The 16,810-nt window shown below is 38.4% G+C and overlaps 1 protein-coding gene across 1 annotated transcript in view; it reads left to right on the top strand.

Moving 5' to 3' along the window:
* The window catches only part of PFDN1 (prefoldin subunit 1), a 69,631-nt gene that overhangs the window by 10,624 nt on the left and 42,197 nt on the right, over positions 1–16,810 (top strand). Inside the window, exon 3 of the mRNA XM_072630495.1 lies at positions 13,044–13,128. Coding sequence (XP_072486596.1) covers positions 13,044–13,128 — 85 coding nt within the window. The remainder of the gene's footprint in view (positions 1–13,043; positions 13,129–16,810) is intronic.

The following is a 16,810-nucleotide window of genomic DNA, read 5'->3' as shown; positions in this document are numbered from 1 at the left end:
TTCCTCCTTTCCTTGCCCTCTTCATTGAGAAGGCAAGCAGTTTGATGTAGGTTATACGTGTGTAGTCCTGCAAAGCATGTTTCCATGAACATGTATTTTTTTTTTATTTAACTTTTAACATTTATTTTCACAAAGTTTTGGGTTACAAATTTTCTCCCCTTTTCTCCCCTCCCCCCCCCAAACCCAAGCATTCTAATTGCCCCTGTGACCAATCTGCTCTCTCTTCTATCCTCCCTCTCTGCCCTTGTCTCCATCTTCTCTTTTGTCCTGTAGGGCCAGATAGCTTTCTTTACCCCTTAACCTGTATTTCTTATTTCCTAGTGGTAAGAACATTACAGTTGATCCTAACACTTTGAGTTCCAACTTCTTTAGCTCCCTCCCTCTCCACCCCTTCCCTTTGGAGGACAAGGAATTCAATATAGGCCAAATCTGTGTAGTTTTGCAAATGATTTCCATACTAGTTGTGTTGTATAGGACTAACTATATTTCCCTCCATCCTATCCTGTCCCCCATTACTTCTATTCTCTTATGATCCTTTCCCTGCCCATGAGTGTCGACCTCGGATTGCATTCTCCTCCCCATGCCCTTCCCTCTATCCTCCCCCCCACCCTGCTTGTGCCCTTGTCCCCCACTCTCCTGTATTGTGAGATAGATTTTCCTATCAAAATGAGTGTGCATTTTGTTCTTTCCTTTAGTGGAATGTGATGAGAGTAGACCTCATGATTTTCTCTCGCCTCCCCTCTTTATCCCTCCACTAATAAGTCTTTGCTTGCCTCTTTTATGAGAGATAATTTGCCCCATTCAATTTCTCCCTTTCTCCTCCCAATATTTCTCTCTCACTGCTTGATTTCATTTTTCTTTTTAAGATATGATCCCATCCTCTTCAATTCACTCTGTGCACTCTGTCTCTATGTATGTGTGCGTGTGTGCATGTGTGTGTGTGTGTACTCCCACCCAGTACCCAGATACTGAAATGTTTCAAGAGTTACAAATACTGTCTTTCCATGTAGGAATGTAAACAGTTCAACTTTAGTAAGTCCCTTATGACTTCTCTTTGCTGTTCACCTTTTCATGCTTCTCTTCATTCTTGTGTTTGAAAGTCAAATTTTCTTTTCAGCTCTGGTCTTTTCATCAAGAAAACCTGAAAATCCTCCATTTCATTGAAAGACCATTTTTTCTCCTGAAGTATTATACTCAGTTTTGCTGGGTAGGTGATTCTTGGTTTTAGTCCTAGTTCCTTTGACTTCTGGAATATCCTATTCCATTCCCTTCGATCCCTTAATGTAGAGGGTGCTAGATCTTGTGTTATCCTGATTGTATTTCCACAATACTTGAATTGTTTCTTTCTAGCTGCTTGCAATATTTTCTCTTTGACCTGGGAATTCTGGAATTTGGCCACAATGTTCCTAGGAGTTTCTCTTTTTGGATCTCTTTCATGTGGTGTTCTGTGGATTCCTTGAATATTTATTTTGCCCTCTGGTTCTAGAATCTCAGGGCAGTTTTCCTTGATAATTTCATGGAAGATGATGTCTAGGCTCTTCTTTTGATCATGGTTTTCAGGTAGTCCCAGAATTTTTACATTGTCTCTCCTGAATCTATTTTCCAGGTCAGTTGTTTTTCCAATAAGATATTTCACATTATCTTCCATTTTTCGAATCTTCACACTATGTTCTGTGATATCTGTCTTTCTCATAAAAGTCCTTAGTGTCCATCTGTGCCATTCTAGTTTTGAAAGAACTATTTTCTTCAGTGAGCTTTTGAATCTCCTTTTCCATTTGGCTAATTCTGCTTTTGAAAGCATTCTTCTCCTCATTGGCTTTTTGAACCTCTTTTGCCAATTGAGTTAGGCTAGTTTTCAAGGTGTTAATTTCTTCAACATTTTTTTGGTTCTCCTTTAGCAGGGAGCTGATCTGCTTTTCATGCTTCTCTTTCATCCCTCTCATTTCTCTTCCCAGTTTTTCCTCCACCTCTCTAACTTTATTTTCAAAATTCTTTTTGAGCTCTTCCATGGCCTGAGCCCATTGGGTGGGCTGGGACACAGAGTCCTTGATTTCTGTGTCTTTGTCTGATGGTAAGCATTGTTCTTCCTCATCAGAAAGGAAGGGAGGAAGTGTCTGTTCTCCAAGAAAGTAGCCATCAGTAGTTTTATTTCTTTTCCCTTTTCTGGGTATTCTCCCCAGCCAGTGACTTGACTTCTGAATATTCTCCTCACACCCACCTCGCCTCCTGGTCCTCCCAGCCAGCGTTTGGGGACTGGGATTCAAATGCTGCTTCCCGCCTTAGGGCTTTTGGCGGGGGCAGGGCTGCTATTCAGTGTGAGAATTAAGTTCAGATGGTCAGGTCAGGGCAGGGCCCCCTCTCAGGCTCAGTTCCCTCAGGGGGTTTATGCACAGACCTTCCACAATGGATCCAGGCTCCCGCCCGCTTGGGGAGCCCCTGTCTGCAGCCGCCTCTCAGCTTCTACTTGGGGGGGGGGTCCGAATCATGGGGGCACCCCACTCCCCTCTCGACCCGCCAAAGAGACGCTCTCTCCGACCCCCGTCACCTGTGGGCGGAGGGACTTGTGCGGCTGCTGGAGATCCCGTCCCTGAAGCCTGCTCGGGTCTGTTTCTCTTGGTGCTGTGGCCGCAGCAGGTCTGGGCTGGGCTGTGCTCCGCGTCTGCAGCGCGACGGACCTTTTGTGAGAGGTTTGCAGGTCCCTCTGTGGGTGGAGGGACCCGCGTGGCCGCTGGAGATCCCGTCCCCGTAGCCCGCTCGGATCTTTTCCTCACGGTGTCGCGGCCGCTGCAGGGCTGCCCTCTGCTCCCAGTCCCGGCGCCCAGTCCGCAGCGTGAAGGACCCCCCGCGAGAGGTTTGCAGGTCTCTCTGGAACAGAAATCTCCCTTGCTCCAATATTCTGTGGCCTCTGGGTGCAGAATTCACCGTGAGTTGATCCCCTCTAGCCGTTCTGTGGGTTGTGGGTTCGGAGCTATGTGTATGTGAGTCTTTCTACTCTGCCATCTTGGCTCTGCCCCCGAACATGTGTTTTCTAAAGAAGATAGTTTATAAGAAACTGAAAGTTTATGTTGGGTTCAAAAAGATAGCCCAGTTTAGAGCCTGTGGTAGTTATTGCTGCAATAGAACTTTTGTTCCGTCATAGAAAAGGTTTAAACATTTTTTTTTTCTGGTTAGTGATCAGAAGCCCTTAGTTTAGTATTCATTTGGTTTTCCACTATGCCTTTTTAAAGTGCTTTTTATCCTCCTGTGTGGATATATGTATTGCATATCAGATTTGGAAAAAGTTAGGCAACATTATTGAAATCGTTATGCTGAATTATAGACTTTGTCTTTCAATTTCAGTAACAAAACTGGGCTATAATGGTTCCTAAGCAAGTTTGATTTCTTCAAAAAGTTGACCAAAGATCTAAGGGAAAACAGATTGCTTCATCAGTTTCCTTCACTGACCTATTTGCTACTGCTTCTGGAATGAAGTAATATTGTATAATAAGCAAATTTTTATTCAACCTTTTTTTGTATATTCAGACCTTACAGTGTAACAAAAGTTGATATTGGAATATCCTTTCAGACATCTACTAACCCTGCATAATCATAAAGTCAGAGAATCTTTGCATTTGTAAAATTCTGAGATTTTGATAGTCATTTAGCAGTTTCTGTACACTAGAAAAACACAGACAAAAGAAGACATGCATTTGCTTATAGATTGCTTTGCAGATAGTGAAGATAAGCCTTAAGAAGAATGATTTTAGGTGCCATTGCACACCTGGCAGATCTTGTGCTTGACCATGGATTTTTATTAAATAGTATGGAACAGAAAACTGTTCATTAATTGTGGTTAAACAAGATGATGTCCATAGAGGTACTGCTATCAAAGGAATAATGAAATCAATCAAAAAGTCAAGCACCAACATGTATTAAACTCTGGACCAGACTAAAAGTCTATAAATCAGTGGTAGTCTGTAACTTCTTAAAGAATTATGATACTTGGCTCTGGTTTAGATGTCACATCTGGATTTTTAAACATTTTCATGAGCACATTTTGTGAACCCTACTGAATTGCAAGTGGTAGGACAAGGTCAGCACTGATATCCTGATTTGCAGCCAGTCAGCCTGCCAACATTGAAGAGATGCTCATTATAAATAAAATGTCTCTGGGTAGCTAGGATAGATGACAGCAGGATACTCAAGCAAATGCTGTGCAGTGAACTGTAGTAATCATAAGTGAGAAGATTTTTTAAAAGTGTTTAAAGGACTCATTGAAGCAGTTATTCGATGTGTTTAACTGTGGATGACTAAAGCACCACAGTAGAAGACAGATGTGTGGCTATATAAGGAGTAGAATTTCTCTTTTAGTAAAGACTTTAGATCTGAGAGGCAGAATAGCAAACAGGCCTAGAATTATCAGGTAGAGGAGATAAAAATCAAATGACAGTCTCATACTGAATTTTTAAGCAGTCATACATAGATTGTAATCTCTTGGTAAAGAGCATCATTTTAGAAAATGAAGTATACTTTGCATTCATTAACTAAAGACTTGAAAAGTGGTATGACACATTGTCTAGAGATCTGGCCCTAGGGAGATCCAGATTCAAATTCTACCTTTGACACATACTGGCTGTGTGATTCTAGATAAGTCAATTAACCTCTCAACACTCCAGGCAACTGTCTAAGACTATAAGTTGTGGAGAAGATGCTAATCTGCATTGTTAGAGAAAGTTCTTCACCACTTATTCCCAACACCAGTGAAATCACAGGTCCTGTCAAAGATAAAACTAAACAGCCACCTTTTTTTTCCATGTTCTCAAAGACCATCACTTGGAACTTCCTGGAAGTCTGGAAAACACCCGCATATCTTTTTGTATTCATTGGCTGTTCTTAGAAGGAAAATGGGTAAAGTTTTAAAAATACCTAAGGCTTTTGTAGGTCAATCCATTTTGAGGCATGGAGTGCTTTGTTACCATGTGAAGGTTGAGAACTTTTTCCCTAATGAAAAAAAGATGTGTCTGTGTGTAAGCTGCTCTAATTCACAGAATCTATCCATCTATCTATCTGTCTATCATAATATGTCTATGGTAACAAAAGATGAGAAACCATACTTTTAGTCTGACCATTTCTTAACTCATAGTGAATTTTGAGCCATAACAATCCATCTGGGGCAATTTTGATCATTTTTAGTATCGTCATTCATAACTTCTTCCTGTAATGAATTTAGTTTTTGTGAGCCTGAAATTACTCTGCTTGATCACATGTTGATGGGTTAGGTCTAATGACTTGGAGACACAAATAGTAGAAAAAAGGAATAAAGTTCTTATTTTTAAAAAAGAAACCTACTTTTTTCAATATTACTTTTACATTTATGGAGTTAAAATGACTATATTTTTAAGGGGGGAAATGTGCCCTGGGAGCTGTAATTGTAATTGACTAAGTTCTTTTGAGAAGAGCAGCTGGACTAGATTAAGAGTATATAGAGGATCTCCATTCTGGAGATGGCATAATTTTGAGGCCATTGAAGAATTTATTCTCAGGCTACCTGAAAGAGGGAAAAATATTGAACGTAACATAAAGATACTGAATATAAGGTTTTAATGTATATAAAGATACTGAATGTAATATATACTAAGAGAAAAAAGACATGTATGGTATTGCTTCAGGGGGGAAGCATTTATAAAAATACTAGTAACTACTAACCTATATGTGTACTTTCTCTCTATATTTTTTTAATTAATTTATTTTTAGTTTTCAACATTCATTTCCACAAGATTTTGAGTTCCAGATTTTCTCCCCTCCTCCACAGCAAGACACTGTGCATTCTGATTACCCCTTCCCCCAATATGCCCTCCCTTTTATCACACCCTTCCCTTCTCTTATCCCCATCCACTCTATTTTCTTGTAGGGCAAGATAGATTTCTGTACCCATTACCTGTATTTCTTATTTCCCAGTTGCATGCAAAAAACAATTCCCAACATCTGTTCCTAAAGCTTTGAGGTCTAGCTTCTCTCTCTTCCTCCCTCCCCACCCATCCCCACTGAGAAGGCAAGCAATTCAATATAGGCTATACATGTGTAGTTATGCAAAAGACTTCCATAGTAGTCTTGTTGTGAAAGACTAACTATATTTCTTTCCATCCTATGCTGCCCTTCATTTATTCTATTCTGTCTTTTGACCCTGTCCATCCTCAAAAGTGTTTACTTCTAATTACTCCCTCCTCCCATTTGCCCTCCCTTCTGTCATTGCCCCCCCACATCCCACTTATCCCCTTCTCCCTTACTTTCCTGTAGTGTAGGATAGATTTTCATACCAAATTGAGTGTGAATGTTATTTCCTCCTTAAACCAAATGTGATGTGAGTAAGCTTCTCTTTTTTTCCTCTCACCTCCTCCCTTTTCCCCCTTCATTGAGAAAACTTTTTCTTGCCTCTTTTATGAGAGATAATTTGCCCCATTCCATTTTCCCCTTTCTCCTCCCAGTATATTCCTCTCTCACCCCTTAATTTTATTTTTTTAGATATCATCCCTTCCTATTCAATTCACCCTGTGTCCTCTGTCTATATATATATACATATGTATATAATCCCTCCAACTATCCAAATACTGAGAAAAGTTTCAAGAGCTACAAATATTATCTTTCCATGTAGGAATGTAAACAGTTCAACTTTCGTAAGTCCCTCATGATTTCTCTTTCCTGTTTACCTTTTCGTGCTTCTCTTGATCCTTGTGTTTGGAAGTCACATTTTCTGTTCAGCTCTGTTCTTTTCGTCAAGGATGCTTGAAAGTCCTCTATTTCATTGAATGATCATTTTTTCCCCCTGAAGTATTATACTCAGTTTTGCTGGGTAGGTGATTCTTGGTTTTAATCCTAGTTGCTTTGACTTCTGGAATACCATATTCCAAGCCCTTCGATTCCTTAATGTAGAAACTGCTACATCTTGTGTTATCCTGATTGTATTTCCACAATATTCGAATTGTTTCTTTCTGGCTGCTTGCATTATTTTCTCCTTGACCTGGGAACTCTGGAATTTAGCTATAGTAGTCCTAGGAGTTTTCTTTTGGGGATCTCTTTCAAGAGGCAGTCAGTGGATTCTTTCCATTTCTGTTCTACCCTCTGGTTCTAGAAGATCAGGGCAGTGATAATTTCTTGAAAGATGATGTCTAGGCTTTTTTTTTTTTATCATGACTTTCAGGTGGTACAATAAGTTTTCAATTGTTTCTCCTGGATCTGTTTTCTAGGTCAGTTGTTTTTCCAGTGAGCTATTTCACATTGTCTTCTATTTTTTCATTCTTTTGATTTTGTTTTACAATTTTTTGGTTTCTCATAGAGTCATTAGCTTCCAACTGCTCCATTCTAATTTTTAAAGAACTATGTTCTTCAGTGAGCTTTTGAACCTCTTTTTCCATTTGGCTGATTGTGCTTTTTAAAGCATTTTTGTCCTCATTGGCTTTTTGGACCTCTTTTGCTATTTGGGTTAGTCTATTTTTAAAGGTGTTATTTTCTTCAGCATTTTTTGGGGTCTCCTTTCAGCAAGTTAACTTTTATGTCTTTCTCTGATGGTATGCTTTGTTCTTCATCATCAGAAAGGATGGAAGAAAATTACCTGTTCACCAAGAAAGTAACCTTCTGTAGTCTTATTTTTTTCCCATTTTTGGGCATTTCCCCAGTCATTTACTTGCTTTTTAAGTCCTTTGCCAAGTGGAGAGTATAACTTTAGGGACCTGTAAGTTCTCAGTTTCTCCATGGTAGCATGATCAAGGGAGAGGAGTTTATTTCTCTCTTGGCCTGCACTGTTGTTTGTGAGCAACTACAAGCAATCTTTTCTGCCCAGCATCTGTGAGTAGGGTTCCCTCTCCACCATCACCACCACTCTACTACGCCAGAGCTCCTCCTAACCCCAGGACTACCACTAAGGGCTGAGACCCAGATTGTTAACTTGATTCTCCTAGGGTCTTTAGGCTGAAGGCTCCAAAAATGGACCCGGCTGCTGCCTTGGGGCTGGGGCTAGGACCAGACTCTGCTCCTTTCTTACCCAGGTGAAAGAACTTTCTCACTAACTTTTGAAGCTGTCTTTGGCATTTGTGGGTTGAGAAATCAAGGAACCGCAGCTGTTCCCTGTGATTCTGCACCCTAAAGTCTGCTCCAGACCTGTGTGTGCTGTGCTATGTGGCCAAGGCCTGCAGGGGACCTTTGCTATTGGCCTTCCAGGGTGCCTTGGGCTGGAAATCTCTTTTACTCTGTCGTTTTTTGGCTTCTGCTGGTCTAGAATTTGTTTAGAGTCATTTTTTACAGGTATTTTATGGACTCTGGGTGGAGAGCTAGTGTAGGTCTGTCCTTCTACTCTGCTACCTTGGCTCCACCCTGTACTTTCTCTGTATTGTGAGAAAAATCAATATGCATATCAAGGGTGTCCTTGGTGAAAATATGAGTTGGGACAGGAAGGCTTTTGTAAATGATATTCTAAAGCATATCACATCTTTATAGTCACATTTTTGACTAAAAGATGCAAATAATACTTTTATTGCATTCCCATTGAAGTTGTAAACTGTAACAAACATTCGACTTAGTCAAAGACAGTGCAACCTTAGACTCTCCTCCAACAAAATGTTTCCCTTGCATATGTTTTGCTCATCAAGGATTCCTTGATAGATGAAAACTTGGAAAGAACTTTGTTTGATATTCTGATTATTTATATTAAGTGAAACAAAAAATAAAAGTACATGTTCCCCTGTCATGGAAGTTATTTAGTGCATTGTTTAAGTGCAAGAGAGATTGATTCCATATAGAGGATGCATCTTTTTACAGCAGGCATTGTGTTGTTTGTATCAAGCCCTGAGATATTGCATAGCCTCTTAAATAAAATCCATAATCACTCAAAAGTATTCAGCCTAATTGTCCACACAGGAAATACTAAGGGGATGGTGAATTAATTTTGGCCACACTGTGATATACATTTAGATGGAAAGTCCGTTGATCTGAACTGTCAATACATATGCCTTGGACAGACAAACACTGCAGTTTACAACTAATTGGACCCAGAATTGACTAGGAGGAAGAGAGCAGGGAAACCACAGAGCTCTTTTAATGACCTCATGCTTCTCCCTGAAATAAAACCCTGTCTTTTTAATACTAATTCTTTCTATGATGGATGCTATGTGATTACAAATCATGGAATAATACAATAATCTCCGAAGAAACAAAATAATGCCCTCACAAGTGTCAATAGAAAGACGCATTGTGGTCACAAATAGGTACCAGTGATATATACTGTTTCCAAAAAGTGGCAAAAGAGATAATAAAGTGATATATAATTGAAAGAGATTAGCCATTTTGTAGTGAGATGCCCTAAAATAACATTACAGGATAACAAATAGACAGTTTATGTGCTACACTGGTACCTATATAATGTCAAGAGATGCAGAAGGCCTCTAGTGTATTCCTGTGGAGGATTTATAGGAGGACATAGATAAGAATTACATAGGCTGAGAAGGCATGAATGCTGTTTAATAGAGTAGCCACATCAGTAAGATCACAGATCCCCTGAAATGTTGAAGTATATCTGGCATTAAATGCTTTCTGAAAGCATAGAAACCTAAATTTCTCTTAGTCTTTGGTTCTCTTTGCTGCTTTCAGCTTGATTATGAAGCTTGGCATCATGTAGCTGTTGTGATAGAATTTTTCTTTGCTGTTGTTTTGTGAGTCAATATCCATTGAGACAAGCTTTTGGGAGTCTGTTTAATATATTTCTTTCCAGCTTTGGTGGTGGTTTCTGCCTGGCCTTTGAGGATGGTACAGAACAGCACATGCAGATGTGGAAAGTATGTCTTGCTTGCTGAATGTGCTTGCTTTCTAGTAACTTTATTTTCTACTCAAGGGATTTAATATCTACTCAGATCCTTTCTTTTTAAAGGCTACATAAATAATGACTTGACCGCTAATCTTAGCTTTGAAAGTTTCCCAGACACTAATAATGATGATGCCTTGGTGACCTATTATTTGAATGCTTCTCTTAGGCCAATAGTCAAGGACGTTTTGAAAAATGTACATTTTACTATGAAAGCATGTCTGTGACTAAGAGAACTTTTGGATAAAATCTTGTTTTTGTCGGTCTGAGAATTTTATGTCTTGGATTTAATTGGCAGCTATGTGGCCTGTTTTCCTGCTTTTTTACAAAGTTTCTGGCAAGTACCATCCAAAACAGGTCCTTCTGTCCTCTAACAGATTGAAGTGTAGAAATTCCTTATGTTGTCAGTTTTAGCCTTAAAATCACATGGAGCAAATATCCTTAGGATTAAATGAGAAATTTGGGGGATGAAGGTTATCAAAGCAAAATATCTCACATGAATTTTTAATTTCTTTGAATGTAAGAAGTCATTTAGATCCATAGTAAGATTTTTTAAAGAAGGTCCAGAATTTTCATATAAGAAAGAATAATGATTATATTAACTGATCTCTTTACTCAAGATACAAGCTTCAAAACACTCAGTGAGGTTAAAAAGAAATTTATCAGGTCCCAGGATAGCACTGTGGGATTGTCTGCTGGCAATCCGTGTATATAAGTGGAAGGAGGTAGAGTTGGAAGAAGAGGAGGAAAAGGAGGAAATAGCAATCCTGGGCATTTTGAAAAAATAATTGGCTCTTGATTTGTACTGGTTTCACTTGCCTTATATTTATATATAAAGTCATATGTATGTAAAATCTCATGGATGTGGAGTACCTTAGTGACATATTTATTATCATCATAGGGTTGATTCAGGAAACAACATATTCTCACCCTGGTTTTTTTTTTTAAATTTGACCTCTTATTCAATTCAGTAAACATTTATTAAGCAGTTACTATATGTATGTCACTCTGCTGGACAACGGACTTATTTTTTAAGTTCAAACATTCAAATAGTAACTAGTGCTCAGAGGAGAACCATTTGTCTGTTTTTCATTAATTGCAAGATTTGTCCCATAAACTAATTCTTTTGGGATATCTTCCAGATAGAATATATTGGCTATTTTAGGTTTTTCCACTTTAGAAATACATGTATTTCTGTGAAATGGAAATGTATAATCTACTTGATAGCATAAATAAAATGCTGGTAACTCATTTTTTTTCTGACAGTTTTCAATTGTAAAAAAGCACTTTCCTTACAATAATCCTGTAAAGGAAAGTGATTTGTATATCATTTAAACATTTATTTTATTGATATTTTTTGTTTTTACGTCATGTATTTCCCATTGTATCCTTCTCCCCCTTCTACCTTTCCCTGAGAGCTATCACTTGGAACAAAGAATAAAAAGGAAAAAAAATTTCAATAAATTTTAGTAATGTATCATGAAATAGTTGAGTATATGCACTATTTTGTACTGTTGGTCCCTTTTTCAGTTGGAGTGGGATGCCTCATTATAGATTTCTGGGGCCAAGATTGATCATTATAATTTCCCAGCATTCAGTTTTGTTGTTGTTCTTTCCATTTATATTGTTATAAACACTGTGTATATTGTTTTCCTGATTCTCCTTCACTTTGCAGGAATTTACGTTTCTTCCTGTGCTTCTTTTGTCTTATTAAAGCATAATAATTTTCCATTGCATTCCTGTACCCATCCCCCAATCAATGGACATCTACTTTATTTAGCAGTTTTTTGCTCCACACAGAGGTGGTTAGTGTAGTAAATATTTTGGTGTACGTTAATCCTTTCTTTCATCATAGCTGAGTGGCTAGCATAAACATTGTTGGAGCCCGAGAGATCTTTGTTCAAATCCAGCCTCAGACACTTATACTGTGTGATCCTTATACTGGGCAAGTCACTTACCCTCTCCAAGCCTCAATTGGCTCATCTGTAAAAATGGTGGTTATGAGGATCAGAAGAAATAATCTATTTAAAAACACTTTGCAAACTTTAAAGCTCTGTATATATATTAGCTATTACTATTGTAGGACAATAATATTCTGTTACATTCATGTGTCACAATTTGCTTATCTAGTCTCAAGTCAGTGGGCAGTTGTACTTTGTTTCCAGTTCTTTGCTGCTACAAAAATTGTTCCTAAAATTATGTGTTATGTTGGTGCTTTTGGGGCTTTTTTATCGTTAGGGTTTAAGCCTAGCAGTGGAATCTGTGGATCAAAGGGTGTGGACATTTTACTCACTTCCTTAATATAATTCCAAATTTCTTTCCAGAATGATGGTAGCAATTCATGACTCTGCCAGCATTGCCTGTCTTTTCATAATCCTTTCAAGCATACACTTATTTTTTTTTATCTCTTGTCATTTTTAGTTTAACTATTATTTTTCTCATTTTACAGATAAAAATCCTTAGGTTAAGAGAGATAAAGTGACTTATGTAAGGGCCCCTAGCTACTCAGTCATATAGCAAGAACTTGAACCCAGATTTTCTAAAACCAGTGTTTTATCCTACTACTCCCAGAAAAAATTGTTAACCCAGTGGTCATATATAAAGAAAGAAAAACAGATAATTTGTTCATTTAATTTTTTTTCCATCTTTCTTTATCAGCACTGAGCCTGAATGTAAAGGGGGAAAAATGTATTTTCCTTATTTGTATTTTTGGCCTTTTGAACAATAATAGGACTTATACACTGCTTTTTGTGTGAGGAATTCATACATACACTAAATGCACTGATCCTAACACAGTAGTTGATTGTATGACTTTAAAAGGTCATGGGTTACTGTTGTTAGAAAATGGGTGAGGGGGAGCAGCATTTTACAGATATTGTTTTAAATATAGCTGGATAAAAGTAATTAATGAGCTGCAACTAATAAAATATTAAATATAGGTTAAAGAGCATTTTTATATGTTTAAGATATTACTTTGTGGTTGGTTTTGTTACCTTTTTTGTTTTTTTTTCCATAAACTTATAACATCAGGCCTTGATCCTTTGTCAGCCAAGAAGACTGAGTATACTCCCAGACATAGTAGCACACAAAATACTTCCTTTGGTTTGGCCAGTAGGACTCCCTTTCCTTTAATGAGTTTTGTGTTTGTGGTTAATAGTAATTGATTTGTGGTGAACACAGCTTCCTTGCTTAATTTTCAGCTTTTGTTTTCTAGGTTTATTCTTCAGTCCAAGGAAGTAATTCACAACCAGCTGTTAGAGAAACAGAAGATAGCAGAAGAAAAAATTAAGGAACTGGAAGTAAGTTTTAAGCAAATGACATCTGAAGTAAAGTTGAAAATGAGGAACAGGGAGCAATCTCTCTGCACTTAACTTGTATGGAAATGAAAAGTTATAGTGATAAAAAATCTTTTATCTGGGTTTTCTTCACCATTGAAATGTAAATTAGAAGAGAGTTGTGGTGCTCTTTAAATGTATAGGATAGTGAATGAGAACTTATGAATTCAAAGAACTTGCATAGATTTTGCCTACTGAATGAATTGAGTACCTCAGTTCTTTTAAAAATTTAATAATATCTTGTGCGTGTGCGTGTGTGCGTGTGTGTGTGTGTGTGCGTGTGTGTAGGCAATCAGGGTTAAGTGACTTGCCCAGGGTCACACAACTAGTATGTGTCTGAAGCCAAATTTGCATTCAGTTCCTCCTAACTCCAAATTAGTGCTTTATGCTCAGGTTCACCTAGCTGCTCCCAAAAGTATAATAATATCTTGAATGAGAACAAGAGGTAGGGACCTTGGTATGGTATGTTGTTAGTTAATCAACAAGTATTTATTAAACTTCTGCTGTGTGTCAGTCACTGTGCTAAGTACTGGGGATGTGTATAAAGGTGAAACCTCCTCCCCCAAAACCAGTCTTTTCTTTCAAGTTGCTTGTAAGCAAATATGGGAGACAACAAGTAAACCACTGTGTACAAAGAAGAAAGGTATATTAGTTATAATCTGAGGGAGAAGGCACCAAGATTGAGAAGGACTAGAAGAGGCTTCTGGCATAAGGTGAGACTTTAGCTGTTTTTGGAAGGCAGCCAGCGAAGCCAGGAGGTGGAGATAAGGAGAGAGAAAGAGTTCCAGGTATGAGGGACAGCCAGTGAAAATTACCTGAAGTCACGAAATGGAGTGTCTTATTCAGGAAATAACAGGAAACACAGAGATCATGGAGGGGAGTAAGGTGTAAGAAGACTGGAAAGGTAAGAAGGGGCAAGGTTATAAAGAACATTAACATTCTTTTCTTTTTAAATTTTTAGTTCCAAATTCTCTCCCTCCCTTCCATCTTTTCTCTCCCCAATTGAGAAGGCAAGAAATATGTTGTCAATTATACATGTGAAATTATGCAAAACATATTTCTATATTAGTCATTTTTTAAAAGTAAGAAAAATAAAGTGAGAATATAATGAATTTTAAAAGCCAAACAAGTTTTTATGTTTGATGCTGAAAAGTAATAAGGATTCAAAACTAGACATTTTTGAATGGAGGGAGTATGTGACATAGTTAGACCTGCTCTTTAGGGAGATTAATTTAACATCTGAATTTAGAATAGATTGGAGTGAGGAGAGACTTGAGGCTGGGAGACCAGCCTTAAGGCTCTTGTAGTCCTAGTGAGGAGTGATGAGGGCTTAATCAGGGTGGTGGCAATGTGAGAAATTTCTCTCTTATCTTAATAATCAGTTATTGAATTAGGACCAGAATTTTTTTCAGAAACCTGTAGGATGTTCAGTCTTTGAAGGACATTGTTGACGGGAGACCCCACCCAACCAGAAAACTTACAAAGAATTTAAGGTCAATTCAGGCCCATTGTGTTCCATTCAGGCAGGCTAGGATTGAGGCTGGGCATCATCTGGGAACAAGAGTGATCAATGTCATGTTCCCCAGCACCACATTAGAATGGGTTCACCTCTTATTACATAATATTCATCCTGGCATTGTTAACCAATCAGAGTTGATTACCCACCTGCAGAAATACCCATTCTTCCAAGGCCATATAAGTGTTGAGTGGGTTCCATGAAGGGTCTTTGGCATTCTAGAGAGCCACTGACCCCTTTTATTAATTATCTACTAGCATAATTAATAAAATGACCCAGAAACTCTGTTTCTCAAACTTTTTGTACATCACAGACAGCATCACAGGAGAGGATGGGGAATATATGAGAGATGTTAAAAGGTAGAGGTGACAAGACTTGAAAAATGATTGCTTATGGGGGGTGAGAATGAGTAGTTAAGGATGCAAGGATGAGTAACTGGGAACATGGTGGTTCCCTCAACATTAGTTGGGAAGGGAAGATTTGGGGAGAAGGAAAGATAATGGGTTCAGTTTTAGACATATTGAGATGAAAATGGTTACAGGACATCCAGTTTGAGATTTTCAGTAGGCAATGGGAGATGCAAGGCTAGAGGTCAGGAAAGCAGTTAGGGCTGGAAAATAGATGTGAGAATTATCTGCATAGAGTTGATAATTGAATCTATAGGAGTTGATGAAATCACCAAGTATAATAGTATTTAGGGAGAAAGGTAGCAGACCCAAGAAAAAGCTCTGTGGGGTACCCAAGGCTAGTGAGCATGAACTGGATGAAGATCTAGCAAAGGAGTGATTAGACAGGTAGGAAGAGAACCAGGAGAGAACAATGCCATGAAAATCTAGAGAGAAGAGAGTAACAAGAACAGGGTGATCAGCATTGTCAGTGGTTGCACAGAGTTCAAGAAGGAACTGAGAAAAAGATTTGACAATTAAGACATTATTGGTAATTTAATGATGAGGTCAGATGCCAGACTGTAGAGAGTTAAGAAGCAATGAAAGGAAAGGAAGTGGAGGCTACTTATTGTAAATTCCTCAAGGAATTTAGCCAGAAAAAGGAAGGAGAAATATGGGATGATAGCTTTGGAGATGGATGGATTGATCAAGTGAGGGTTTTTTGAGTAGGGAAATATGGGTGTGTGTTTGTAGAGAAGCAGCTTGTATACAGGGAGAGATTAAAGATAAGTGACGTAGTGGAGTTGAGAGGATACAGTCTATTGGAAGAGATAGGGTGGAAAGGTAATCCCCTTTTGAATGTGGAAGGGTTTGCTTTGCCAAGGAAAGGAATACCTCTTCACATGAGGTGGGAATGAAGGAGGAGATAGTAGTGGAAGATTTCTAAGTGGTGTGGGGTGAGAAAGGAAGAAGAGGGAGCTTTTGGTGAATGGCCTCAAATTTTTCAGTGGAATATAAGGTAAAATTCTTACCTGAGTGGGCAGGAGAAGGGTCAGCCATAGGAGGTTTGAGAAGAGATAAAAAGATTTCAAAAAATCACTGTAGTAAGTCCGGTAATGTATTGGTTAGAGAGGTGTAAAAGAATTATCTTGCCATAGTGAAGGCTTTCTTGAGGTTAAACTTAAATTTGTAGCGAATTGGTCAGTGCAGTTTTGTGATTTTCTTTAGTTTTGTTTAGCAACACACCATTTGGAGTAAAGGCAGCAGATAGTGGGAGTAATTGAAAGCTGAAGTTGGGCAGAGCAAGATTTTCAATAGGACAAAGGAACGGGGGAAGAGGGCAGTATAAAGTCGAAGTGGTTCATCGGGTTTAAGATTGGCAAGGGAAGAAAGTAGCTAGTGTAGGAGTGATAGCCTGGTAAAGAACTGAAGGGTGGAGGGATTGGAGATCATAATGAGAACAAAGAGCAGGGTATGGAATTGCAAGGCAGAAGGAAAGGCGGAATGACAACAGATCAGGATTAGATAATGGAACACTTATGAGTGATAGGTAAGTTCAAGGGCATAGCAATCACTGTGGTGTATATATAATGTTTCTTCTAAGCTTTATTAGTTCTTAAACAAGAACTTAGAAGTCATCTATAAGAACAAAAATACCTCAGAGGTCTTACCACCATGAAGGAGAGAATACTTTAGATTAAAAAAAGGGCTTATAAGTACATGCAATTAGTAAATATTTGGGGAA

Source organism: Notamacropus eugenii, chromosome 1, assembly GCF_028372415.1.
Source record: "Notamacropus eugenii isolate mMacEug1 chromosome 1, mMacEug1.pri_v2, whole genome shotgun sequence".
Classification (NCBI taxonomy): Eukaryota; Metazoa; Chordata; class Mammalia; order Diprotodontia; family Macropodidae; genus Notamacropus; species Notamacropus eugenii.
This window is presented reverse-complemented; position numbering and strand designations above follow the sequence as displayed.